The sequence below is a fragment of the Cololabis saira genome, chromosome 8, assembly GCF_033807715.1.
Source record: "Cololabis saira isolate AMF1-May2022 chromosome 8, fColSai1.1, whole genome shotgun sequence".
NCBI lineage: Eukaryota > Metazoa > Chordata > Actinopteri > Beloniformes > Belonidae > Cololabis > Cololabis saira.
In genome coordinates, this window is record NC_084594.1 from 21,003,796 (window position 1) to 21,030,860 (window position 27,065).

At 37.4% G+C, this 27,065-nt stretch overlaps 3 protein-coding genes across 3 annotated transcripts; 1 reads left to right on the forward strand and 2 right to left on the reverse strand.

Annotated features, from left to right (window-relative positions):
* The first annotated feature begins 1,207 nt into the window (after nucleotides 1–1,207).
* LOC133448528 (transmembrane protein 43) lies at nucleotides 1,208–9,280 on the forward strand. Its single transcript, XM_061727131.1, has 12 exons — nucleotides 1,208–1,317; nucleotides 2,728–2,874; nucleotides 2,999–3,133; nucleotides 4,000–4,094; nucleotides 4,197–4,246; nucleotides 4,357–4,426; nucleotides 4,508–4,578; nucleotides 4,670–4,797; nucleotides 4,907–4,981; nucleotides 7,102–7,203; nucleotides 7,364–7,481; nucleotides 7,577–9,280. Exons 1-12 carry the CDS (start codon nucleotides 1,300–1,302, stop codon nucleotides 7,777–7,779), a joined length of 1,212 nt encoding a protein of 403 aa, XP_061583115.1. The 5' UTR covers nucleotides 1,208–1,299; the 3' UTR covers nucleotides 7,780–9,280.
* Nucleotides 9,281–9,729: 449 nt separating this feature from the next.
* On the reverse strand, nucleotides 9,730–15,160 carry LOC133448529 (rho-related GTP-binding protein RhoA-B). Its single transcript, XM_061727132.1, has 5 exons — nucleotides 15,041–15,160; nucleotides 13,046–13,203; nucleotides 11,740–11,860; nucleotides 10,497–10,627; nucleotides 9,730–10,413 (listed from the first exon to the last, which is right to left on the reverse strand). Exons 2-5 carry the CDS (start codon nucleotides 13,199–13,201, stop codon nucleotides 10,240–10,242), a joined length of 582 nt encoding a protein of 193 aa, XP_061583116.1. The 5' UTR covers nucleotides 13,202–13,203; nucleotides 15,041–15,160; the 3' UTR covers nucleotides 9,730–10,239.
* Nucleotides 15,161–20,886: 5,726 nt separating this feature from the next.
* Nucleotides 20,887–24,249, reverse strand: LOC133449360 (cytokine-inducible SH2-containing protein-like). The gene is made up of 3 exons (XM_061728505.1): nucleotides 24,107–24,249; nucleotides 23,275–23,428; nucleotides 20,887–23,072 (listed from the first exon to the last, which is right to left on the reverse strand). The coding sequence occupies exons 2-3, from the start codon at nucleotides 23,408–23,410 to the stop codon at nucleotides 22,573–22,575; spliced, it is 636 nt and encodes a 211-aa protein (XP_061584489.1). The 5' UTR covers nucleotides 23,411–23,428; nucleotides 24,107–24,249; the 3' UTR covers nucleotides 20,887–22,572.
* Nucleotides 24,250–27,065: the final 2,816 nt, after the last annotated feature.

Here is a 27,065-nt window from a genome sequence, read left to right on the forward strand (position 1 = left end):
TTTAAAATAAAAATAAGGGAAAAGTTTGGTTATTTTGAATGTTAACCATGTGTTTATTACAGAAGCAAGTGGTGCTTGTCAGGTAATGTTGTGCAGTTAGAGGTTACTAAATTGCAGTCTGAAAATTAATACTCGATGAGTATGTTAGTTTGTAGCAGAGGTGTCAAGTAACAAATTACAAATACTTCGTTACCTTACTTAAGTAGAAATTTTGGTTATCTATACTTCACTGGAGTAATTATTTTTCAGACGACTTTTTACTTTTACTCCTTATATTTCCACGCAATTATCTGTACTTTTTACTCCTTTTCGGCCTTTAAAAAAAAACTATCCAGTTAAATTGCTCCATCCGGATAGAGTGAATTTGGTTGTGGTTGTTTCAGATGTTCTTGTCCAGTTTTGTTCTTACATCCGTTCCCTCAGATTCCTGCAACTAAACTTGGATGTACATTCCAATAAAGGTTAGGATAAATGATAACATGCCTCTGAAGTTTGACTTTTTGCACCATTACAATACTTATAGGCAACTAGTCATCATATCTCCTGCTCTCTGAAACACATGTTAATGCTCAATAGTACACATATATGGTTCTTTAATATATTTGCATTATACTAAGATGCATTCATTTTCAATGGCTTTTGTCCTTAATGGCTTTTTCCCCCTTACATTACTTTTACTTTTATACTTAGTAGGCCTATAAAGTAGTAGTAGTAGTTTTGAAACCGGTACTTTTATACTTTTACTTGAGTAAAAAACTTGAGTTGATACTTCAACTTCTACAGGAGTATTTTTAAACTCTAGTATCTATACTTCTACCTGAGTAATGAATGTGAATACTTTTGACACCTGGTGATAGGTGTTATTATTTCTCCCATCCACTAGATGGTAGTCTAAGTCTGAGTTCTACCTGGGTGTTACAGTTATATGGTACGTAGAAGAAGAACGTGTGTACATGTTAAGAGAACGCATTAAACGGCAAACCCCACGTTTTATATGTTTTATTGAAAACATTACATTATCTACTGTATGACCAACTCTAGTTGCGGCCAGCCTTCAACAAAAACTACATTACCCGTGATTCGTTTTGAAGTGTCAAGGGCGGGGTCATCTCAGTGGGTACGCTCGTATAATGTACCAGGGCACTCCGGCGGCGCGATATGAACGAAGATGTAGCGACTCCGCCTTTGCGGCGCGTGTTTTTGGATACTCTGTAAAAGAGAAAGTGTCCCATATCAACTCATTTTCCGGTGCGTTTGCTCCTCGGCTTCTTTGAACGTGGACTTGAGCGAGTGAGAGAAATGTCTCTGGGACAGACAGTGAGTGTACATCGATTAACCATTATTCAGGGGATTCAGTATGCTTTTTGAACTGTGTTGACCTTGTCATTAAACACTCTGCAGTAAAGAGTGTAATCGCTTTAGGAAGTACTAAAGTGCATCATTGTTCACGCCCGTCACTGGTATGGGACACCCTTAACTGGTTTTACTGGTACTGGTTAGTAGCTTTTAGTGTACAAGAACATCTCTACATCTTTACTGGCAATTAACAGTCACATTACTAAAGAATTAATTATGAAAGCAGGATGTTTGAGCTATTGGGTTTAACTGCATTAGATGACTATGATTGCAGTTGTATTTTAATTTATCATTTCATGATTAATGTTCGTCATATCATCAGAGCTGGGTAGAGTAGCCAAAAATTGTACTCAAGTAAAAGTACTGTTACTTCAGAATAATGACTCAAGTAGAAGTAAAAAGTAGTCATCCAAATAATTACTTGAATAAAAGTAAAAAAGTACTTGGTGAAAAAACTACTCAAGTACTGAGTAACTGTTGAGTAACGTCTAATTTTTTTTTTTAACACAACCATTCAAACAGACAAAAGTACAAAATAATCATCTTCAGGCAAATTAAATCAATACAATAATAAAATACAATTAATAAAAAATAGCTTAAATTAAAATAATCTTGAAGTAAATTCAAGTACTTTAATAAATATTAAAATAAAAAAAATAATAACAGAATAAAAAAATAAATTAAGAACAAGTAGCACAACATTTCAAGCCTTTGTACTTTTTTAACCAGGCTCTGCAAGCTGTGTGTGTGTGTGTGTGTGTGTGTGTGTGTGTGTGTGTGTGTGTGTGTGTGTGTGTGTGTGTGTGTGTGTGTGTGTGTGTGTGTGTGTGTGTGTGTGTGTGTGTGTGTGTGTGTGTGTGTGTGTGTGTGTGTGTGTGTGTGTGTGTGTGTGTGTGTGTGTGAGAGTCTGTGTGTGAGAGAGAGTCTGTGTGTGAGTCTGTGTAAATGTGACAAAACATGCAAAAACGAAAATTTTCCCCAAAGAATCACCCAGTGATGTGATGAGATTGACGCGTACGTGGAGGGGATAAAAGAAAAGTAACGAGCCTAATGTAGCGGAGTAAGAGTAACAGTTTCTTCTTCACAAATCTACTCAAGTAAAAGTAAAAAGTATACTGATTCAAAACTACTCCTAAAAGTACAAAATTTCCCAAAACTTACTGAAGTAAATGTAACGGAGTAAATGTAACTCGTTACTACCCACCTCTGCATATCATACATTTTGAGCTGCCATAAATCACTGTAAGGGGCTACAAGTCTCGTTTCTTTGCACATATAAATGACTTATTCACTTAGACTGACTGGAAAAGGCATTTGTTGAAAGTAGTGTTGTCCTTATTTATTTGAAGTTTTAGGTGACATTTGTCTTAGTTTTCAGATAAAAACCCAGACCAACACAAACGTGTGTCTGTCAAGTCCAACCCTGGATTTCTGGAGCGACTAGGGGCAACTACAGGAGGAACAGTTGTTGGTGTCGGGCTGTTTTTCCTCTCCATTTATGTCCTTTTCACCAACGAGGTGAGAAACTGTTGCTGTGTGGAAACCAGTTGGTTTTTAGTACCTCACAAATAAAATAATGATTGTACATATTATTTTAGTGTCGGAAAGGAACCACTTTCTCTATGACCATCCTTTTCCATAGGGGCGGGCTGTGCAAACAGCATCCTCCCTGGATGAAGGCCTCGGTCTAGTCGTATCATTGGGGTCTTCCTCGAACCTCGACCTCCAGAACAACAACCGTTTAGTTCATCTGTCTGCACAGCTTCATACTTTGCAGGTAGGCCTTCTTCCAGTGGCGTCAATTCAGTGGAAGCTAAGGTATGGCAAGGTTACAAGTCACAGAACTTAACTAGAGTATCAATCAACACGTCCAGCAAATACTCATCACAGAAGTCTATGTAGCTTATCTGTGTGGTCAAGAAAATTGGAACTTTTTCAAATGCAGTCTCGCTCACTGCAAAAACTCAAAATCTTACCAGGAATATTTGTCTTATTTCTAGTTAAAATGTCTCATTTCTAGTCAAAAAATCTCATTACACTTAAAACAAGAGTCATCACCAGAAAAATAACTTGTTATTTGACCATTTTCACCTGTTTCAAGTAAATTTTCACTTGAAATAAGTAGAAAAATCTGCCAGTGGGACAAGATTTATCTTCTCATTACAAGCAAAACAATCTTGTTCCATTGGCAGATTTTTCTACTTATTTTAAGTGAAAATCTACTTGAAACAGGTGAAAATGGTTGTTTTTGAGTCTTGTCTTAAATGTAATCAGATTTTTTTTTACTAAAAATTAGACATTTTAACTAGAAATAAGACAAATATTCTTGTTAAGATTTTGAGTTTTTACAGTGTATAATAAATAGTGATCTTGTTCTGATTTGCATTTGTAGTTATTCTATATGTATTAAGTAATAGAATAATCAATACAAATAGACACAGAGTAATTCCATAAATGTATTTAAAAAACAAACATTTACATTTTCCCTTGAAGCCAAGGTGTGGCGGCTGCCATACCTTGCCATACCCAATTGATGCCCCTGCCTTCTTCTGCGCGCTATTCAAACATCTCCCTGCACTCACACAGTGCTCATATTATTCTTGCATATTCTTGCCACATTCATGTGCACCTGTGTCTGCACAGCCCCTACATGACCCCAACTACCGAGTGCTGGTGCAGGCAGTGAAGCTGAGGAGGGAGGTGGAGATGTATCAGTGGGTGGAGTACAGCGAGAGCAAGTGAGTCTGTCGTCTGCATGTCAGCACCCAGAGTAGGACTTTGCAGTTAAAAGTTAGTAAGAATACACCATTGAAGACATGAGGCTTTGAAATTCATTTCAGGGACTACAAAGAGAATGGTGAAACCAAAACAGAAACGACATACACCTACAGTGAGTTGTTTCATTGTTGATGACCTTCATGAGTTTTTGATTTCAGCATGTATAGCTGTATAGTTGGCTTTGCCCTTTTGATGTGACGCAGTGTGACTTTTTTGCCCTAGACACTGAGTGGAAGTCTGAGTTGGTCAACAGCAGGAATTTCGACCGGGAGATAGGTCATCAGAATCCAAGGTACTTAATGGTTCAAAGATGATCATTTTTTGGATGCTCTCTGTTTGTGTGTGTTGTATATTTACCTTTTTTCCGTCTCAGTGCCATGCCAGTCGAGAGTGTCACAGTGGTGGCTCCGCAGGCCAGAGTTGGTCCTTTAATTCTGTCCAAAGGTATTTATCTGTGTCTAAATAACCGTCTTAAACAAACACTGTGGTCGTAATTCATTTATTCTTCAGCAATAAACATGTGACTCATCCCCAGGCCTGGTGGAGCAGATCAATAACTTTCAGACGCTAAGTTTGAGCCATTTGCAAATGCTTAATTTGGATCCTTCCCTTTCCATCCGTGATGACTATTTCTATCACACTCATTACCCAAAGAGGCCAGAGGTAAACATTTTATCTTCTCGCATATTCATTATTTGTTCTTTTTTTTTTATGTCATATACTCAGAATTCATCTTCTTGAGTAAATTATACTTGTGCTTTAAATTTGTAAGGTGGGGGATATCCGTGTGAGATTCTCCTTCGCTGGACTGAGTGGTGTAAATTCTCACCTTGGCCCACCTCAAACTGTAGGTCGTTCAGATAACCTGTTCATACTCTTATTACTCACAAAAACATTGATTTAACATGATGATACTGCATTTATTGAGGTTCTGCTCGTGGGACCATACTGAGATATTTCATTTTGTTTTTTGGATTAATTTGTTGCTCTAATTTAGTTTTATTTTTACAGATGTGCAAGGTGTCACTTGGCAATGAAACTAAACTGAAACAAAAACCTTTTAATTCATTCAAACCTATAATCATTTGCATGTTTGAACTTCTGTGGCGTGCTCGACAAACTTCTCTGTGTTGTTGCCTGGAGAGTTGACTTGAGGAGAGTCCCTTTCTGTGTCCCAAGTTTGAATAACTGCAGAGAAAATAATCAAAGAGCAAAAATAGAAAAAGCACCAATATGCTGTCATAGTTTGACTGTTATTTTGGTGCACGTCATCAGAGGAGTATACTGCAAAGTGAAATAAGCAGGTTGGTGTGGTCTGTTGAGTGTAAAGTCTCAATTTCCAGTGACATGACCTGGCTACATCACCATGGTAACTTGTGCTGAACTCATAGCCTGCTCCAGATACGGTAATCTTCAAGGCTTCACGGCTGTGTGTGGTTGTTTGTGTAGATGTAGTGGACTGGTGACCTGTCTACAGTATATCTCTGTCTTTTGCCTGAAGAGAGCTGGGATACACGACAGCAGATCGCTGTGACCCTAAATAGGAATAAACGGGTCTAGACAATGAACGGACAAATCATCTGTGATCGTCATGTAGTCCTAGCGCAGATCAAATCTCATTTTAACCAAATTGAAAGGGCTTGATAGATGTTGAAACTACATTGGCTTGACGACTGACCTGACAGATATTTAGGAGTCCAAATTTCACCTTAAAGTTTAGCAGGTTCAGTCACATGCCAATTTTATTTGTTAGATCTAATCATAGAATTTTGGTTAACATTTTCTAAATTGTCTCCATCTCCCAGATTGTTTGTCCTGCAGGGATATTCACCTGAACCAAAATTCAACCTTTTCAACCAGAAATAGATGTTGAATTAGCGAGACATGGTGTACATTTTTAGACGAGAAAATGCATCAAATATCCGAATGTGATGAGCTGTATATTAAGCCACCACAGAAGCTCTGCCACTACATCTAAAAACCTGTTTGCTTGTGTCACGTTGTGAAAGCAGATTATGTCGATTTAGTGACGAGTTGTTCTAAAATGCTGTAATTCAATAAATAGAAAAGTTAATTATAATGTAAATTATCATACCAGAGAATACCGAATAAAACCCAATAAAATATTTTATTTTGTCGGTGTTGGAAAAACATGCACTTTCCAGGAATCATGTTGAAAGTTTGAGTGGTGTCTGTGCAGCTGCTCCATCCATCCATCCATCCATCCATCCATCCATCCATCCATCCCCGCTTTATCCTTTGCAGGGTCACGGGGGTCTGCTGGAGCCTATCCCAGCTCATTTTCAGGCGAGAGGCTGGGGTTCATCCTAGACAGGTCGCCAGTCCATCGCAGGCTGGACCATATCAATCACAATATTGTTTTAAAATGAACTAACATGTCCTGACAGAGTTCATTTGGTCTGAATTGCAGTAGCATTGTTAATGTTGTCCTTTTTTCTTATGATTCTCATATTCACTCATGAAAAAATTATAAATAAAATGCCATCAGTTTTGTCAATCTTGGGTAGAAGAAGCGTCACACACCCAGAACTTGAAACGGAAAGCCGGGGTCGACAAATTCAGTTGATGTTCATCATCGTAGTTTTGCTTAAGTGCAGCTTTGGTGATTTTTCTAGCCAACTCTCTTGATATATGATAGAATGTTACTCAGTGGTTTGTGTTATTAGCTGAACAAAGTTTTAGTATATTTTTAGAGTAGCATATGTTAATATGTACAGTTGAACTGTTCAGTTTGTCACACCAAAGTATGAAAAAATGAATATGGAGCAGAACTAGCTGGCATTTGCTTACATATAACTTCATTTATGAACAAAAATGTTTTCTGTGATTTAATTGTGAATAACTTAATTTACCTTCTTGGCACTGATTTAAGTGATTAGTTGCTACAGTGCATGTTCTGTTTGAGCTTTTATATGCATGTAAAACACAGACAATTTCTGTTTTCAGGTCAGTATTGTAGCCATGCAGAGAGAGGAGCAGCTGATGGCCTTTAAGACCAAGTCAGGAGACGCCCTGGAGATCCTCTACCTGGAGGAGCTCTCTGCAGAGGTCTGACCCCCGGGGGTTCTGCTTTCGTTGAACAGATGTTGGTGTTGCAACTTGTATCTCTTTGGGAAATAACTACATATGTCATCCAACATCTGATTGCTTCATGTTTGGATTCTGTGTGGTTTTTGTCTGGTAGTTGATGCAATTGTTTTATGTGCAGGAGGTGTTTGCAAAAGAACACCAGCACAACAGAATGAAGACATGGGGACTCAGGGCTGCAGGCTGGTTCCTCATGTTCCTTGGTATTCAGCTGACCATGCGCATCATCTACACACTGGGTAAATTAATGCTGTGGCACATCCACATCATGCATGAATTTCATTCTTCTCTGTATTTACCTTTTCGTATTCCCTGTCCGTCCTGTGCTCTGCAGTGGATTGGGTTCCTATCCTCAGAGAGCTTGTGTCCGTCGGCCTGAAGATCTTTGCACTGTGCGTCTCCTGCTCGCTGTCTCTTCTCGTCATAGGAGCTGGTTGGTTTTTCTACCGACCGTTAGTGACGGTAGCTCTGGGAGTAATAGCTCTGCTTCCACTGTTTCTTGCTCGCTCAGGATTTCCACCCAAGAAGGATGAATGACTAGTTGGTTGGCTCTTAAAGGGAAAATAAAACATTTAAACCAGCATCCATCAGTGGGCATCTGTTTCACAACTTTAACACAGAAAAATGATGTGTAAAAAAACAGAATAATTTGATCCAAGTGGGAGCTTTCTGTTGCCCCCTAATATTTAATGGTGTGGCTGTAAGGGATTTCATCCAAGCACACATTTGGTTTAGTTCTGTTCACAGAACATCCCAAGTTTTCTTATTATGACTAAGGTCATAATTTGTACCCAACTCCAAATACTGTCATTTGACAGTGCAAGTAGCTATGCATTGCTAATTCTAAATCACTATCAACAGTCCTGCAGTTAATAGTTTTGTGTTTCACGTCAGATTGTTGATCCTGTTTTAGGATTCAGGTTTTGCGGTTCAGTTGTTTTATACTGAGAGGTACTTTTATGCCTTTCTATGTAAATGAACTGGACAAATAGGCTTAAACAAAATGTGTCAAGGTCATAACAGGTTTATTGCATTTTTGTGTTGGACTGCATTATTTTTTTGTTATTTATGAAGGTTAATCAAGTATCATTATCCTCGTGTGCATCAGAGATTCTGAAAAAGAAGGAAAACTGGTTATTTCCTGATTGAACACATGCTTTGTGATTTAGTCTTTGAAATTTGTTTTTTTGATGAGCTGGTGAAAGACCCCCCCCATAACCATAATTAAATGCACTGTTAATTTTTATGCACTGTATAGCATTCACTTGAAAATTGTTTTTTTGAGCTATTTTTCTGAATTTTTTGACAATGTTCTTTCTTTTTAAAGAAAAACGTAATTGCTTGGTTTTTCTGAATTGACATTTTTTTCTTAACAAATATGTAATTCTGTTTTTCTGAAGTGTTTACATCATATTTCAAAAAATATATATGTATACATTTCCTGCTCTGTTTTTCAACAATACCGGCTTCGTTTCTTCTTCAGGCCTTTACTTTAAGTTAAATCTAGTTTTAACTTTGTTTTAGGGTCAAGACATTGTGAGATTCTCTTGTTAAGTGACATTGATGCAGTCAAATGGTAAAAGTTCTATTTGAGCTGAAATATATTTTATGATGCTAATTATCTTATGCCATTACTCTGCAAGAGCTCATCTTTTAGTTCATGCATGAGGATTATTTTTGTTTATCACAATTTGCCTTGTAAAAACAAAAATGTAAATTCAGAAAAACAACTTTATTTTTGAAGTTACTGCAACACATTTCAGTAATTTTTTAATTTTTTAATTTCAGTAAATTTGAATACCATGTAAACTTTATTGCTGCAACTCTGTTGCCACTTAACATTTAAAGTGAATTGTTTGTGGGTTGAGAGAGAATGACTTGAGGTGAATTATTGATAAAATTCATGATACTCTTGAGACATTTAAAAAAATACCAAAGAACTGTGGGTTTCATGTTAAAGTGCTTTTTCTGTTTGTAGACCTGAGATGCGTTCAATACACATCTCCGTTGTTTTCCATTAAAGCAAATTGACTCGCGTGTTGAGTTTTACAAACATTGCTTGAAGACTGAGAAAGTGTTACAAGATAAAGCAAACGGACACTAGATTTTCCCCTGGGGAGCACTGACAATTTTATTACATCTGTAATGTCCTGATTGATACATCATATTGATATTTTACGAACCAGTGCAAGGGATCATTGAAATGTTTCATTCTGAAAGAAAGGAAAAACAAATCCAACTGTCAGGCTCCAAACACAAAAACCAGAGTGGCTTGTATTAATCTGTAATGCCCACCATATCTCCTAAACGCACTTGATCTTGCACAATGGTCGACCCACTTTTAACCAAACATTGAAACGCTTATACTAAAAGACTCTAAAAACTTGCCCATTCAAGCTAAGTTTCAACCTGAAAATATATTTCTGATATGTATTACAATGCCCGGTTGTCAGTGTTTGTCATTCAAATGAGGGAAAATTACCAAGATTCTTACAAAGTAATTTATTAACACAAAACACTTCAGTTTTAGCAAAATGAGTTTCCAGTATCGTTGTGCAGATGGTCAGAATGCAACTAAGATATGCACACACACTGAGTGTCCATCAGTTTGTTGGTCCCAGTGTGCAGGTACTTCACTGCAGTTGGCTGTAGACACATTCCTCAGATCAGCAGGCAGGGCTTAAGCACTTAATTGTAGTTGGCAAGTATGACACACCAGGTCCTCTTACTGACCTTTTCAATTACACAGAATGTGTTAAAGGAAGTTTCATCATGGCAAATTTTACGTATGTTAAAAGTACAAAAAAAGTATGTTTCATAACCTCAAAAACTGAATACTGACTTAACCTGACTACTTTTGCTTAAGACAAAACAGTAAAAGCATTACACTTTTAGTAAAAACAGGGGAGAACAGTCTTTTGTGTAGGTGTGTCTGGGGGTAGGATTGACATAATTCTCCCTCTCCCCCCCTGCAGGAAGCAGTCCTCATGCCCCCATTTACAGTAGGACACATTTATTGCTCTTCTTTCCCCGCCTGGCCTGTAGTGCAGCCCTGGTTGCCATCTCAAACACTTCTCTCACACCATCTTTTGTTTTTGCAGAGCACTCCATGTATCCGAAGGCACCGATCCTGTTAGCCATGTCACGCCCATCCTCTGGTTTGACAGGTTCCTAAAGAAAGCAGAGAAATGACATGTAATCAAACAGACATTGCTGTTTTTGTCTTCACATTTGCGTGTGGTCTGAAGTTTTACCTGCTTCATTTTAGCAAGCTCCCTCCGAGTGTGCTCGTCATTCCGAAGGTCCTTTTTATTTCCCACCAGTATAATGGGAACATTAGGACAGAAGTGTTTCACCTCAGGGGTCCACTTTTCAGGGATGTTCTCTGAATAAGGGCAGAGACACGACATCTCACAAATGTGATGGAAGCATCACACATCAATCTATAACCTGTGAAAATGCCCATTTCTAATTTTTAAACAATTACTGCTTTAAAAAAAAAAACCATTATAGTATGTTGATTAAAGGAAGATGAGGATCCTAGTTGAATGTGTTTTTTTTCCTGATGTATCAACATGACCATGAAATTATAAAGCAAGTGGAAATTATCATAAGAGTAAAAAAATAAAAAAATAACGGTTTGAAGCTGCCTCTTTTCGTGCCTGCGCACCTTCCCACAATAATTGTCCAGAAAATGAACTGCTACATTCACACATTGTCTCACTTGGTGAGATTTTAAAAGTGAACGGAAAAATCTCTGCAAAAATTCTGCTTTGTCACTTGCAGCATCATCTTTGGAAGATTTCAGGGCTTGCTTGAGGAAAAGGCATGTTGAAAAGATCAATATCTTTGCAATACTTCAAATAATCACAAATTCCTTAATACTGTAAAGGAATTACTGACATATGAGAAAACAGACTAATTGAGAAAATGTGATTCCCAAATCCAACAGATGGATTATAGCGAATCGTTTTTAAATTGAATATAACAGGATCAAACTTGTTGGATTTGTAATAAATGTATTCATTTTCTCAGTATCGTAACTTTTTTCTACCAAACTAACTTTTGTTATGGATCGATAATATGGATGTGGTTATGCTCATTCATATCACCTGTTTGCACCAATCTATAACCAAAGTTATGAGTAGATGCAAACAGTTTTATAAAATAAAGAGATGTGCATGTTTTGCTATTTTACCCATTTATGACTATTATAAAATTACTTGGGCGGCGACTACTACTACTACTACTACTACTACTACTGTCATTTAACGGACGCTTTTATCCAAAGTGAGACATTTTAAAAACCTAAATTGATTTATCCATTTTACTCCAAATTAACATAAGAACATTTTGAAACAACATATGCTTGTTTCCCCTTTCAAATTGTCTTTCACAAAGTCTTTGTTAGCAATGGAGATTGAGTGAATGAATTTGAGGACCAAGACGTTCAAATAATAGGCCATAAACATCATCAGACCTAAGGTTTTTACATACCAAGACTGTCTGGGCTGTCGATGGAGAAGCACATGAGAATGACATCAGTATCTGGATAAGAGAGTGGGCGCAATCTGTCATAGTCCTCTTGACCTGCTGTATCCCACAGTGCTAACTCAACCTGGCAAAAGAATTTAAAAGTAATCAACTGCAAGACAGTATACTTTCAAGCTACAGGTCTAAAACTGAGTGGATGTCTGCATCATTCAGTCAGCCATTCAGTTATCCTGTATTATACAATATTTTAGATCTGGTTCATATAAAAACCATATTCACAATAAGTCGGGTAAACCATTATAGCCATTTAGTTCGGTAAACACTTCAGTCAAAACCACACAGGTTCATTTTGTCCATCTTTGGATTTGACTTGTAATACAGATAATGATGTAATTATGAGCAATAAGCAATTTAACAAGAAATAGATATAAAGATTGTGATTTTCTTTTCAAACTGTGAACAGTAAGAATGAAAACATAATTATAGGGAACACAAAATGAATTTAGCTACATTTAGAGTTTTTTTTTTTTTTTATGAACTGAGCAAATAAGCCCGGTAGAACAAATCTATTATCTATCTATCTATCAGTGTACCAATTCAATGATTGATGATGAAATGCACTACTGTATTGAATAAAAATGATTATTTTGGTGGTGAACTAATGTCACCATTAGAGGTGACATGAATTTGGATTTTTTTGATTAGTCAATTCATTGCACTGCTGCCGTATAATAGCTGTGCATCACAGTGTCAAGATTTTTTGGCTTATTTTCTCTACTTGAGAAACTGTCTACTTTCTTAAATCTGTAGTCTCTCCCTGTTTCATCGTCATTCATATGTTTTTTAAGTAGATTACATACAGTTATCATGGCCGACAGTGGAAGCTACACTGCACCCAGCACTTCCTGTGGTGCATTGCAGTTCCAACGGAACATTTCTATATTTGTATATGACACATTGATAATAAACTTCATGTCAATGAATTAACAAAGATGCCATTATCAACTTATCGCTGCAGCCCTCGCAATTTCCTTATATTTAAAAACCAAAAATGTTAGATGTGCCTAAATAAACAGAAAAAGATATTTACACTTAATTTCCTTAATGCGAACCCACAAAATAACCAAATATAACAGCTGATCCATAATAAGCATGTCATTAACACTAATACACACTTCAATACATACTCTCATTTTTAATGAGTTTGTAATCAATCCAAAACCTGAAGATAAGTACACTTCATCGCTACTTAAAACACACATAATGCTGTTTGTTGTCGGAGTTGCGAGAACACAAAAACAATCCATACCTGTTTGCTATCAACTTCAATGTCTGCAACATAGTTTTCAAACACCGTGGGGACATAGACTTCTGGAAATTGGTCCTTACTGAACACAATGAGCAGACAAGTCTTTCCACAAGCTCCATCTCCTACTATAACCAGCTTTTTTCTGATTGCTGCCATAGCTGTGGACAGGAGGAATAAAAAAACAGCAGAGGTTACAAAATGAGAACACTTTATCTCTGTACAACAGGGTGGGCCACTTTATTGCACTGAGACATTATGCAACAACACTCGGGCTGAGAGAAGCTGCCAGCAGTTATGTTGACATGAAACCAACACCCGAGGCGAACTATTTCACTTTCTGCCACCACAGCTGTTTTACGGACATGCACGGAGACGCAGACACACGGAGAGATCAAGACAGACAATCTACGTCGGTCCAGTTGAATTTAGGCTGAATTTGCAGTCGCAGATTAGTTTAGTTTAGTTTATTTCGGTCATGACATCACAAAAAAAAGAAGAAAAATGACAACAAAAAAACGAATACACTGTTCAAAGAAAACATTACAAAAAATTTCCAATATACAAATACCATCTAGACCGAAAAAGGTGTAGGCTGAAGCAAAGCTTATTATTTGCCTACCCTCAAAAAGATTAATCAAAGTAATGAAATGAAAGCAAGAAGTAAGAGAAAAGACTGACAGTAAAACAAATTCCCTCCATGGGGATAACAAAATTTCCTCAAGAAATAAAAAAAATTTAAAATAAAAAGGTGCAGTTTACATGTTACCTTCACCCTTAAAAAATCAAATCAAATCACTAATTAAATAAATACCCAACTCAACATAGCAAGCATCACCACTCATTAATTTGATATAAAGAGTTCTGGGCTTGTCCAAAAATAAATATATTCTGGCGCAAGGTATATTCAGAACTAGTAATTATATTTGGAACTGACATTACATTTAAATGGGACGAACTTCTTTTTGGGCTGGTACACTCAGCTAATGCAAATGTGAAAAATAAATATATATTGGGAATACTGAGTCTAGCAGCCAGGAAAGCAATTACAAAGAAATGGCTCAAGCCAGACGCCCCATCTATAGATGAATGGTATGATATTATCTATGATCTGTATGTAATGGAAAGAATCACTTTTTCAATGAGGCTCCAGCAAAATTCAAATCAAAATTCAACGACATCTGGAAGCAATGGAAAATGTACATCTCCCTGAAACGTCCTTATTTTGTTTAAGTTTCTTTTGTACTTGATTGGTTAATTACTTTGCTGTAAATTGTGACAGAAAACACTCCATGTTCATGTTGTGTTATTTTATCAAAATGCTTTGTAAAAGGAAAAACAATAAATATAACAAAAAAAAATTATAATAATAATTTGATATAAAGAAATCATCCTTCTTTTCAATGTTTTTTTAAATAAGGTGAAGGTTCTACATAATTTCCAATCCCTATCTAATGTATTCCACACAGATTCCAGAGGTTACAGATGTTCATGAGCCTCCAAACTGCACTAATTACCCCGCTGGTCCCGCATAGCATGAAATCACTTACACTCTTCGGGCGTATAACTGTATAAACACAGCAGAGCTGAACATTAACCCTCAGGGTGGATGTTATGGTCACTAATATTTAAGGTTAGCCGCTGCGGCTAGCCCGCTAGCGCTAGCGGATGTAGCGCAGTGCGCTAAGATTTAATCTGAACAATATTATTCTGACGTCTCGCTGGGCATAATTTGCCATGCGTGGGAAAAGAGACAGATACAATATGCAAAACTGCAGTCGTGCTTCTGTTTCTACCCGGTACCCCGAACTCAAGTTCCTCTTTTTTAACACAAACCGGCACCACTAACTCGCTAGCGGTCTTAGCTTAGCATAACGGAAGCCATCAGGTTTTCCGTAGAAAATATTGATCAACAGCTTTTTATACTGATTTTTTATTGTTAGGAACATGCTTTGCAGAGTAAAACAATTGGAATTGTGCGGAGTATTATATACTTACCAAATGATAGGTAAAAAAAATAGTTGAACTGAAATTAAAGTAGCGCTTTGTTAGCCTTCGTCGCTACTGCTTTTACAGCTTCTGGAGGATTAGCAGGAGGGAGGGGCGAGGGGGCGGGGCCAAGGCGGGAGGGGCGGGGCCAAGACAACAGCGCAAAACTCACTGCAAGGCAAGTTTATCTATATAGCACAATTCATCACAAGCAGTACTGGAGTTGAGGGGGGATGAGCGGGGATGGCATCCCCCCTGAAATAAAAACGGTCAAAATCATCCCCCCTGTAAAACTGCCATCCCCCCTTTCCATCCCTTATGTCATTTCATCAATGAATGTGGTTTTACTGCTATTTCAACATTTAGAGTCATCACCAGAAATATAACTCCAGAAAAATGTGACAATTCTCACCTTTTTCAGGTAAATCTTCACTTAAAATAAGTAGGAAAATCTGCCAGTGGGACAAGATTTATCTTCTTATTACAAGCAAAAAAATCTTGTTCCACTGGCAGATTTTTCTACTTATTTCAAGTGAAAATCACTTGAAACAGGTGAAAATTGTTGCTTTTTCCCAGTGATGAGTCTTCTTTTAAGTGTAATGAGATTTTTTTTTTTTACTAAAATGAGACATTTTAACTAGAAATAAGACAAATATTCTTGTTAACATTTTGAGTTTTTGCAGTTATCCATTTTACTTATCCTGTGAAGGACAGAGTCATATTGATAAGTTCAGAAAACTGTTTTTTATTGTTGTGTTTTGATGTATTTGATGTAAGCCCAGTGGATATTTAAAGCTTACAGAAGGCTGCATTTAACTGCTGCTATGTTATTCCTGCAGTATTTCTGCAGGTGTTTTGGTCACTGCTATTATTTGTAATATATTATATTATTTGTAATCAGCACAAATTATCTGTCCCCATATGATAAAATCCACCATCCCCCCTGATTTTTTTTTACAACTCGAGTACTGATCACAAGGTAATTCAAAGTGCTTTACATCAACATTAAATGCGGCAAGACAAAATTAGACAGTAAATAACAAATAAAATGAAATAAAAATTATGAGAAAAGAAGGTAAAATAATAAAAAACACAAGTTGTTAAAAATAAGAGCAGTAGAATACAGCAGGAGTATGCTTCAGTTAATAGTAATGTTTTTAACCCTGATTTAAAGGAGCTGACAGTTGGAGCAGACCTCAGGTCTACAGGAAGTTTGTTCCACCGGTGAGGAGCAGAATAACTGAACGCTGCCTCACCTTGCTTGGTTCTGGTTCTTGGGAACCACAACAAACCAGATCCAGATGAACCTCAGGGGTCTGGGAGCTTCATAGGAACTAACAGATCAAGCATGTATTTTGCTCCAAGACCATTCAGTGCTTTGTAGACCAGCAGTAAGATTTTAAACTCTATTCTTGGACTCACTGGAAGCCAGTGTAGTGATTTCATGACCGGTGTGATATGGTCCAGTTTCCTGGTGTTTGTAAGGACTCTGGCGGCAGCGTTCTGGATCAGCTGCAGCTGCCTGACTGATTTCTTGTTAAGGCCTGTAAAGATGCCATTGCAATAATCCAACCTACTGAAAATGAAAGCATGAATAAATTTTTCCACGTCTTGTTTAGACAGAATCCCCTTAATTCTAGCAATGTTTTTTAGGTGGTAATAGCCAGATTTAGTGATAAACTTTAGATGGCTGTTGAAGTTCAGATCTGAGTCAATAATTACACCAAGATTTCTGGCTTGATTTGTAGCTGTCAATGACATGGAGCCAAGGTGAGCGCTGATCTTTTCCTTTCATTTTTAGAGCCAAAAATGATCACCTCTGTCTTTTCTGCATTTAGCTGGAGAGAATTCTGGCACAACCATTTGTATATGAATACTTTATTACAGACTCAAAAGGTTCCATATAAAATACAGGTCACACATTAAAATACATGCAAACATCTGTTCCAATGTTTCCATAGTCCAGATGTGAACCTTGTATCACTCCATTTGATGTTACTGAGTGCAGTTATTAGACAATTTTCTGACTCATGGAGTCGACACATACATTTAAACATAAAATTCCTCAGCAGAGCATGGAAGGTGGGGACATAACAATTAACAAATTAAGTGCTTGCACTTGTCCATTTTGGAAGCTTAAGGAGGATCCTGAACGCATCATTATATACTACCTGTAACTTCTTTAGCTTGGCGATGGTATAATTACACCAAAGGTGAGCTGTGTAAAGAGGTGTACAATAGGCTCTGAATAGATTTACTTTAACATCAGCTGTGCACATATGGAATCTACGGGCAAGCATATTGGCCTGAGCATAGAGCTGGATGTCATCATCATCACAAAGATCCTCATTTATGATGTGACCCAAATACCGTACTCTCTTAACAACATCTAACAGAATACTTTCAGATGGATTATAGCACAATTCAACACAAGGTAATTAAAAGTCCTTAACATCAACATTAAAGGCAGCAAGACACAATTAAATAGTAAATAACAAATAAAATGAAATAAAATTAAAAGAAAAGAGTTAAAATAATATAAAGCACAAGTTGTTAAAAAGTAAGGGCAGTAGAGTACAGCAGGTAAGTATTTAATTTAAGAGTACGCGTCAGTAAACAGTAATGTTTTTTGGCCTGATTTAAAGGAGCTGACAGTTTGAGCAGACCTCAGGTCTAAAGGAAGTTTGTTCCACAGGTGAGGAGCAGATAATAATAATAATAATAAAATATAATAAAAAATATAAATAAATAATAAAACATATTATTATTATCGTTAGTGGTGGTATTAGTAGCAAATTGAAGTAGTATTTGTAATTGTAGGCTAGTCATGGTTTTAGTTGTATACATGTTTAAAACCTAAACATTATGCACGTATAAATGTTAGGGAACATCTTCTTAAGTTATTACTGTATTACACATCATTATTTACTTTTCGTCTCTCCGAGTATGTGTAACTGCTTGGTAGTCAGAAACGTAATTTCCCTAGTGAAAAAAAAAAGAAAAGAACATCAGAATATTTTCAGATGGATTCAACTTTTCTCTTTGTAAACATGTCAGCACATTTTTAATGAAGATTAAATATGAAGTATTTGGCAAGCCAAAATTATCTTACAAAAGTACAAAAACAGCTCTTGCAGACACGTGTGTATTCTACTGTGGTTCTTACGCTTGTGAATGTTATTGTTAATCATTAGTAGCATGAAGGACTTTGTTTTCCTATAGCAATAAAAGTGGTAAATTGATAGAATAAAAACCAGATGATTAACAATTTGGAAATGAATTGTTAAACGTATAAAATTGTTTTTTAAATTATATTTGATATTGTGCAACACTGTTCAGCTTTTGATGTGTATAAATGTGCTATGGATATGAACTGACTCATTATTGAAAAGCAAATAATGTGTGAAAGTAAAAGTATGGTGAAAGCTTAAATGAGTTTAGACAAGAAATAAAGCTTTTGTGAGTTAACAGTACATCATTAAAAGATTTTTTTCATAGTTTTACATTTTTTTCATAGAGCAACCTAGGGTTAGAACATTCTGGCCCGTGCTTTAAGTGGTTACCATACAACACTGCACCTGACTCATATGACGCCCCCTCTGCAAGTGGTGAACCCACAAACCCATGGATCAAGGCCTGTGCACTAGGAGCTCGCAAACAATTCCTTCCTCCAGGCCTGGGTCCAGGGTGGGACACTGTGGTCTTTGATTGTATATGAATACATTTGAATCGCTCTTTGTCTAGCTGGTCTCCCAGGACCAAGTTGTCTTGGGAGATCTTACTAGGGGCAGTTGTCCCCTAGGATCATTTAGGCACAAAACCCCCTCCACCATAGTAAGAAGATTGATTCATAACTTCCATGAACAGAATAGGTGCAGTCAGGGATGGAGGGGGTTTGTTTTGGAAGTCTCAGGTTTTCATCTCTGCTTTTCACAAATGATGTGGTACTTTTGACATGATTATGCCAAGATCTTCAGCTCTTACTGTACCGATGCGTAACCATATGCGTTACAAGTATTAAATTGAGATATGGCAACAATTATGCTAATTATCAATTTATATGTGAAGCGACACCCTGTTTTACTTCCAGGATTGTACATACCATTACTTTTTATTATATATATATATATATATATATATATATATATATATATATATATATATATATATATATATATATATATATATATATTACTATACTGTACTGTGGGACAAAAAAGTATTTAGTCAGCCACCAATTATGCAAGTTCTCCCACTTAAAAAGCTGAGAGAGGCCTGTAATTTTCCTCACAGGTATACGTATTCCAACTATGAGAGACAAAAAAAAGAAATCCAGAAAATCACATTGTAGGATTTTTAAAGAATGTATTTGCAAATTATAGTGGAAAATAAGTATTTGGTCAATAACAAAAGTTAATCTCAATACTTTGTTATATACCCTTTGATGGCAATGACAGAGGTCAAATGTTTTCTGTCAGTCTTCACAAGGTTTTCACGCACTGTAGCTGGTATTTTAGCCCATTCCTCCATGCAGATCTCCTCTAGAGCAGTGATGTTTTGGGGCTGTCGCTGGGCAACACAGACTTTCAACTGCCTCCAAAGATTTTCTATGGGGTTGAGATCTGGAGACTGGCTAGGCCACTCCAGGACCTTGAAATGTTTCCTACGAAGCCACTCCTTCGTTGCCCGGGTGGTGTGTTTGGGATCATTGTCATGCTGAAAGACCCAGCCACGTTTCATCTTCATTGCCCTTGATGATGGAAGGAGGTTTTCACTCAAAATCTCACGATACATGGCCCCATTCATTCTTTCCCTTACACGGATCAGTCGTCCTGGTCCCTTTGCAGAAAAACATCCCCAAAGCATGATGTTTCCACCCCCATGCTTCACAGTAGGTTTGGTGTTCTTGGGATGCAACTCAGCTTTCTTTCTCCTCCAAACACGACAAGTTGTGTTTCCACCAAAAACTTGTATTTTGGTTTCATCTGACCATATAACATTCTCCCAATCCTTTCATGCATCATCCAAATGCTCTCTAGCAAACTTCAGACGGGCCTGGACATGTACTGGCTTAAGCAGGGGGACGTCTGGCTCTGCAGGGTTTGAGTCCCTGGCGGTGTAGTGTGTTACTGTTGGTAGCCTTTGTTACTTTGGTCCCAGCTCTCTGCAGGTCATTCACTAGGTCCCCCCGTGTGGTTCTGGGATTTTTACTCACTGTTCTTGTGATCATTTTTACCCCACAGGGTGAGATCTTTCGTGGAGCCCCAGATTGATGGAGATTATCAGTGGTCTTGTATGTCTTCCAGTTTCTAATAATTGCTCCCACGGTTGATTTCTTCACACCAAGCTGCTTACCTATTGGAGATTCAGTCTTCCCAGTCTGGTGCAGGTCTACAATTTTGTTTCTCATGTCCTTTGACAGCTCTTTGGTCTTGGCCATAGTGGAGTTTGCAGTGTGACTGTTTGAGGTTGTGGACAGGTGTCTTTTATACTGATAACCAGTTAAAACAGGTGCCATTAATACAGGTAACGAGTGGAGGACAGAGGAGCCTCTTAAAGAAGAAGTTACAGGTCTGTGAAAGACAGAAATCTTGCATGTTTGTAGGTGACTAAATACTTATTTTACCCAGGAATTTATTTCAATTTGTTAAAAATCCTTCAATGTGATTTCCTGGATTATTTCCCCCCATTCTGTCTCACATAGTTGAAGTGTACCTTTGATGAAAATTAAATTGGTGGCTGACTAAATACTTTTTTGCCCCACTGTATGTATATATATATTTTTTTTTCTTTCCCTTACTAGGTCTAACATCAGATGAACAACAAAAATACATAACATATACAATAAGTCATGATTTGACAAAAACTAAGCCAAAAAGCAATTTATGAAAAACTGAGTGATACATAGGATTGAGTAGCTCGTGAAACCACCATTAGTAGGAATAATTGAAGAAATCCATTTCTGTATGATGACATCAGTCTCTCACATCATTGTGGAGATATTTTTACTGATGCGGAACAAAATCTAATCCAAATATAATAATGCAATTTACAGCTTTGAATAACAGTACAATTAATCTGCAAGAAAGAACATAATAATGATGATCTTTAAACTATAGTCTTAGAAATAATTTTGAGGCCGGTACATTAAAGCAGGGAGGGATAAAGAGAGAGAGAGAGATGTGCAGTTCTCAGTTGGTGCAGCAGTGTATTAATAACTGCAGCTCTTACTCTAATCCTGATAAGAGGCTTTCTCAGTGCTGCTCAGTTCCAACTCGTGGAAACCAACTCAGAGACATTTCCATGAAAACATTAATGCCTAACATTTATCTGTAAGTGACAAGTGATTAAAAAGGGAAAAAATAGTTCAATTTCTCTGAAATCCAAACACAAGAGTGGTCCTCTTCTAAGAATTAAACCAGTGGGCCTTTTTCGGCTGTAGCTTTTTGACGAAGAGCCCTGTATGCTGGATATGAGATGATAACTAAAAGAAGTTTTGTTTTCCTTCTTAAAGAAAGGAGTCCGATTTAAGATTAGGATTCTACTCATTAAAAATATAGATACTTTTTGTTTTATTGTCAGTGAATAACCCAACAAATAAACCACTGAGACCCCTCTGGTTTTCACATTAGCCTGACCTCAGTCTAACTTTTTATATTTATCAATGTATACCAACTATTTGTATTCTCAGTTATACTGTAATTGGATTTAAATATTTTCAATAACACCCCAAACATGCAGACAGACTGGTTACTCGATTGATCCAAAGCTGAATGTGTTGATTTTTGAACCTCATAAGTGTCCCATGCCATGCAGTAGCAAGAAAGTTGCAATGCCCAACACTCATAACATTATCTTGAGGTGCTTTATGAGGTATTCAGGAACCCTGAAGTCCAGTTACATCTAGATGTTTCATATATGGGGCTGCAATAGACCAAGTGAGAGCTGTGTGTGGACGGATCAATGTGGCTTGTTGTGTAAAAATGCTTTGAGTGGCCAGCAAGGCTAGAAAAGCATGATATAAATGGACTTGCCATTCATCCAAAGTGAATAAAAGCCTTTCAGCACATTTTGCAAAGGTAACTTTTCTAATGAACTTTAGAAAAACAAAGATCCTACGCCTCCAAAAATTCAGTTTCCTCTGTTGTCTCAGCTGAAATGACAAAGCAGACATTTTCTTTATTTTCCCTGATTTATTGTTTATAAATAAGATATTATATATTGGCGTTTCACATTTTACAATATCTGAAGCAGGCATAAAAAAGAAATTTAACTTAAAATTAATAAAAGGTTGCTTCACAAAAAAATGAAGCAACGTTCGTTCATGCTGGAGCTCAACATGGAGCGCATTCACAATCAGTGCCAACCTCACGCTGACGTTTATTGTACTTAAGCCATTACAGTCTTCTCCCCCCTGGATGAGTGTCTGCTGCACTGCAGCTCACATTGGCCCAGATTCACAGCATGTGGTCATCATGAGTAATCCTGACCATGTTTCTGTATCCTTGTCCCCCTTTGTCTGACAGACACAGACAGACACCTCATATATAGAAAGGGTAGTTCTGCAGAAAGCGCAGCAAAGAGTTTGGGAGGGGTAGCTGGTCAGGGCAGTTTGTGTATTTGTTGATAGTGAGGCGTGCCAGGTGCTGCAAAGAAGGCAAACCCTCCGGTCTGTGCAAGGGACGTACTAGCTTCAGAGGGACTCCAGTTTCTTTAGCTGCATGCTGTGCAGGATCAGGCTTTTTTGGGAGCTGAATTGATGCCAAGTCCTGTGGGGTCTGGTCTGAGACAGCATAGTGTTGGACAAGGCTTAGAACATCTGGGAAGGCCTGTAGGTGGGGCAGGTTAGGGGAAATGGAGTCCAGCCAGAAACAGCCCCTCTTGTATTCTATACGCACACTAGTAGGTCCACAGCGAGTCTTGACTGACAGAGCCAGCATGTACTGAGGGTGACTGCTGTCCCGCAAAAGAAATGTGCCCTCAGGCTTCATCAAGAGAGCTTCCCGAGCTTCACTCGCTGAGATGGTACCCCAGTACCAACCTGGGGGGAAAAAAAGAGAAAACGTAAACATTAACTTTTATTTTACTGATATGCATATTTGTGTAAGCCTCGCCACATGGGTGGGAGAAATGGCAGATTTGGATTGAATTTAATGTTGTAAATGATATATTGCAGAGACTGTGTAAGGAATAAAATCACTCCCTCCTCAAAATTTAACAAATGATGTAAACTGTTGGCGTACCTGAGGTCTGCAGATGCTGGAAGGTGGTAGTTATGCAGTGGAGGTCCTGTGTTGGATCCCACTGTGGAGAGGATGGATTTGGGCAGCAGGAACCTTGTTCTTTATGGTGCAAAATCATCACTTCCTGGGCAACCATTTCTGACGGGCAGATGATCTTTCAAGAAAATATTCATGTTAGATCACAAAAGAAGTTAACCATGGGTGAGACTAAGAACATTTTTTTTTATATATTTTATACTTGCAGAAACATTGAGTTACTAATATTAACATTTAGTCACTCCAGTATGAGAAATGTTCCAAATTCACTCGTAAATTATCTAAAAAACTAAATATTCCTGACAAGTTTATGAAATATCATCATCACAATTACTAATAAAACGTATTTGATTATAAAAAAAGAGCAACAAACACAAAAATAAGTAAAATAAATTAAAGTACAAACTCAATCAAAAGCAAAAAGTGACAAGCACAAAAAAAACATTAAGAAACAACAAATGAATTGGTCTGTTTTCTTAAAATGATTCAGAAGTTGCTTTAATGTATTAGTATCTTATGTATCTATTACAAAATGTGAGAATTAAACAGAAACATAAATATTTACATTATTCATAGTTTATTTTTATTTAGTACCATACTCTATTCTTTGAGTCCAAAGGATAACATTTTAAAATGTAAGCAAGTAAGTGAATAATATAGCCTACGTACACCTATATGATAACAGATGAACTGGAACGTAAAATTAGGATAAAAAAAAAACACTTCAAAAGTATTAGTTAGTTATAAAATAAGATAAAATGCAGCACATTAAATTCAACAATCAATACAACCTTACCTCAAATCAATGAAAATCAAAACGGTCGCGAGAATTAAAGGCAAAAATACAAAATTGCAGTGAAATTGTGAAAGTATCCGTGCTGCAAACACAACCGAGGCGGAGTGAGAGCTCTAGACAAGTGCAGCTCAGTTCACTTGTACTGAACAACTTCCCGGAATCCGTTTCCAGGAATGGTTTTGTGTTGCAGCGCCCGCAGTAACTGGAAAAGGCTCATCTCATTTGTCTTAAGGCTGATTTATGGTTTCGCGTTACACTACCGCAGAGCCTACGCCGTAGGCTACGCCGTAGGTTCTGCGTCGATTTAACGCGGAACCATAATTCAGGCTTTACTTGCGCCTCCTCCTCCTCCTCCTCCTCCTCGTCTCCTCTTTCCTCCGTCCACCTGCTTGCGACCCGGAAAACACTCAAGCAAAACATGAAGTACGTTTTCACTCCCGACAACAGAAACATGTGAGAGTTGAGCGAGGGCGCACCGGTGTATCTTTCATTCTCAACATCCATGACGTCCATAGAGGGTGTGGCACCTGAATCCAGCTATTATAGTGAATTATGAGTTAATATATAAATACTGGCAAACAGTGGCGTCAATTCAGTGGAAGCTAAGGTATGGCAAGGTTACGAGTCACAGAACTTAACTAGAGTCCAGCAAATACTCACAGAAGTCTGCTATGTAGCTTATCTATGTGGTCAATAAAATTGGAACTTTTTCAAATGCAGTCTCGCTCACTGCAAAAACTCAAAATCTTACCAGGAATATTTGTCTTATTTCTAGTTAAAATGTCTAATTTTTAGTAAAAAAAAAAAATCTCATTACATTTAAAACAAGAGTCATCACCAGAAAAATAACTTATTTGACCATTTTCACCTGTTTCAAGTAAATTTTCACTTAAAATAAGTAGAAAAATCTGCCAGTGGGACAAGATTTATCTTCTCATTACAAGCAAAAAAATCTTGTTCCACTGGCAGATTTTTCCACTTATTTTAAGTGAAAATCTACTTGAAACAGGTGAAAATGGTCAAATAAGTTATTTTTCTGGTGATGACTCTTGTTTTAAATGTAATGACATTTTTTTTGACAGAAAATTAGACATTTTAACTAGAAATAAGACAAATATTCTTGTTAAGATTGAGTTTTTGCAGTGTATAATAACTAGTGAAATCGATCATGTTGTTCTGATTTGCATTTGTAGTTATTCTATATGTATTAAGTAATAGAATAATAGGTGTGGCGGCTGCCATACCTTGCCATACCCAATTGACGCCCCTGCTGGCAAACACTGTTAATATTCACAAAAAAGCAATGAAACATATATTTGACATTTCCAAAGTAATGGTTTGAAGATCTGCATGGACTGCTGACATGTCCTGGGTGACCCTAAATAGGGATAAGCAGGTATGATGGATTGATGAATATATGGATGGTTTGAGGGTGCAGATGGGGCTAGTTGGGTGGGACTCTATAAGGAGGATCTGAGATAAGTGGAGATGCATAAAGGAAAGGAGAAGAGGACATATAAATCTGTAAATGAGATAAGGAGTAAAGCAGCAGCCAACACACACAGACACTACTTCCTGCAAACGTGCGGCTGCCTTCATCAGTGACCTGAATCGGGTTTGGCCACACTCAGAAGAAGGCTGTGGTTTTACACGTATCGATAATACATTATTCTCCGTATTTTGTAGTCTGTGGCGTGTGTGTTTCGTCATTTCCTCCTTCATTAAAGCGCGTGTGAGTGATATCCCATACTCATGTAGGCCACAGGCAGCAGCAGGAGTCACGGGGGTTTAGTGTGTTTTCTGAGAAAGTGTTCTGCTGCTTTGATGCCTCGAGGGGGAAACAGGAATGACGGGAAAATCTTTTCTTGGAAACAGGGTTCTGGGCTGAATAGCAGCTTTCAAGTGGTGATTACCAGAGTAAGATGTTTTCAGATAGTTCGATCCAAACGAAAAAGTCCCTCAAAGTCACTCAGTGAAAGTAAAAATAAAGTGGTATGATTGGCCAAATATACTTTTACAGTAGCCGACTATAATTATCAATTTCAGCAATGCAAATAGATCCGAATGAACCATTTAATAGTTTAATTATTACCTTTTACACGATTAAAAGTTCCTATCCTTCTGCTTTACAGTATTCCCTGGAGCAGAGAGCCGCAGGTTTCTTTTTCCTTCTATTCATCCTCACCAAACCATCATCACATTTAGGTCTAAAAGGCTAATCTTCCCAGGAATGCTAATTTTAAACCAAACACACACATTTTCCAATAACCTAAAAGTGTGGTATCACTGAGAGTCTTTCTTTCTCTCTTGTTATCATTTCTTCCACTTTTATTTGTTTACAAGTCCAGCAGCCTCGCAGCTGTGACTGGAGATGTGGGATAAGGAATTAAACAGTTTTGTTGTTGTTTTTTCAACCCTCCAGCTTAACAGTAGACACTAGAGGCAATTTCATCATGCCCACCACTCACCAGCAGCGATGCCCTCACAGCGCGGGAATATGAGTTGAGGTCCAAACTGAGGGCAGGGAACTCAAAGAAAACAACTGGAACTGATGAAAACAAAAAAAAAAAGAAAAAAAAGAAAAGAAAAACGTCCTCTAGAAGCCACCGGACACCATATTGTTTCCTATGTCTCACACACATTTGATCCACACCAGTTTGTATACAAAACAAACAGATTTACAAATCTCCACATAGCACCAACTTCCTCCAGAACATGAAGACAGCTAAACATATGAATAACCTTTTGAATTTTTGTCAACAACCTACAATATACAAATAAAAATGTTCAGTCGTTATTCGCTAAGCAGATGCAAGGAGCCTCTCAGCCACTAAGGGGGATCCCCAAGCTGAAAGATCAGACTCTGTAGGCTAAAATTGTTTCCAACCTATGTTCCCAACCCTACACAGGGTACAAAATTCCTACAAAACAATAACAAAGATTGTGTCATTCACACAAC

Bases quoted from the DNA above. Each gene is read 5' to 3' on its own strand.
- LOC133449360 (XM_061728505.1), bottom strand. From the start codon at position 23,410: ATGGTTGCCCAGGAAGTGATGATTTTGCACCATAAAGAACAAGGTTCC. The intron at 23,073-23,274 runs GTACGCCAACAG...TTTTCCCCCCAG, and splicing joins CCAGCATCTGCAGACCTCAG to GTTGGTACTGGGGTACCATC.
- LOC133448529 (XM_061727132.1), bottom strand. From the start codon at position 13,201: ATGGCAGCAATCAGAAAAAAGCTGGTTATAGTAGGAGATGGAGCTTGT. The intron at 11,861-13,045 runs GTATGGATTGTT...TTCTTTTGCCAG, and splicing joins TTGAAGTTGATAGCAAACAG to GTTGAGTTAGCACTGTGGGA. The intron at 10,414-10,496 runs GTAAAACTTCAG...TGCTTTCTTTAG, and splicing joins AGCTTGCTAAAATGAAGCAG to GAACCTGTCAAACCAGAGGA.
- LOC133448528 (XM_061727131.1), top strand. The intron at 4,247-4,356 runs GTGAGTTGTTTC...TTTTTGCCCTAG, and splicing joins AGAAACGACATACACCTACA to ACACTGAGTGGAAGTCTGAG. The intron at 7,482-7,576 runs GTAAATTAATGC...TGTGCTCTGCAG, and splicing joins GCGCATCATCTACACACTGG to TGGATTGGGTTCCTATCCTC.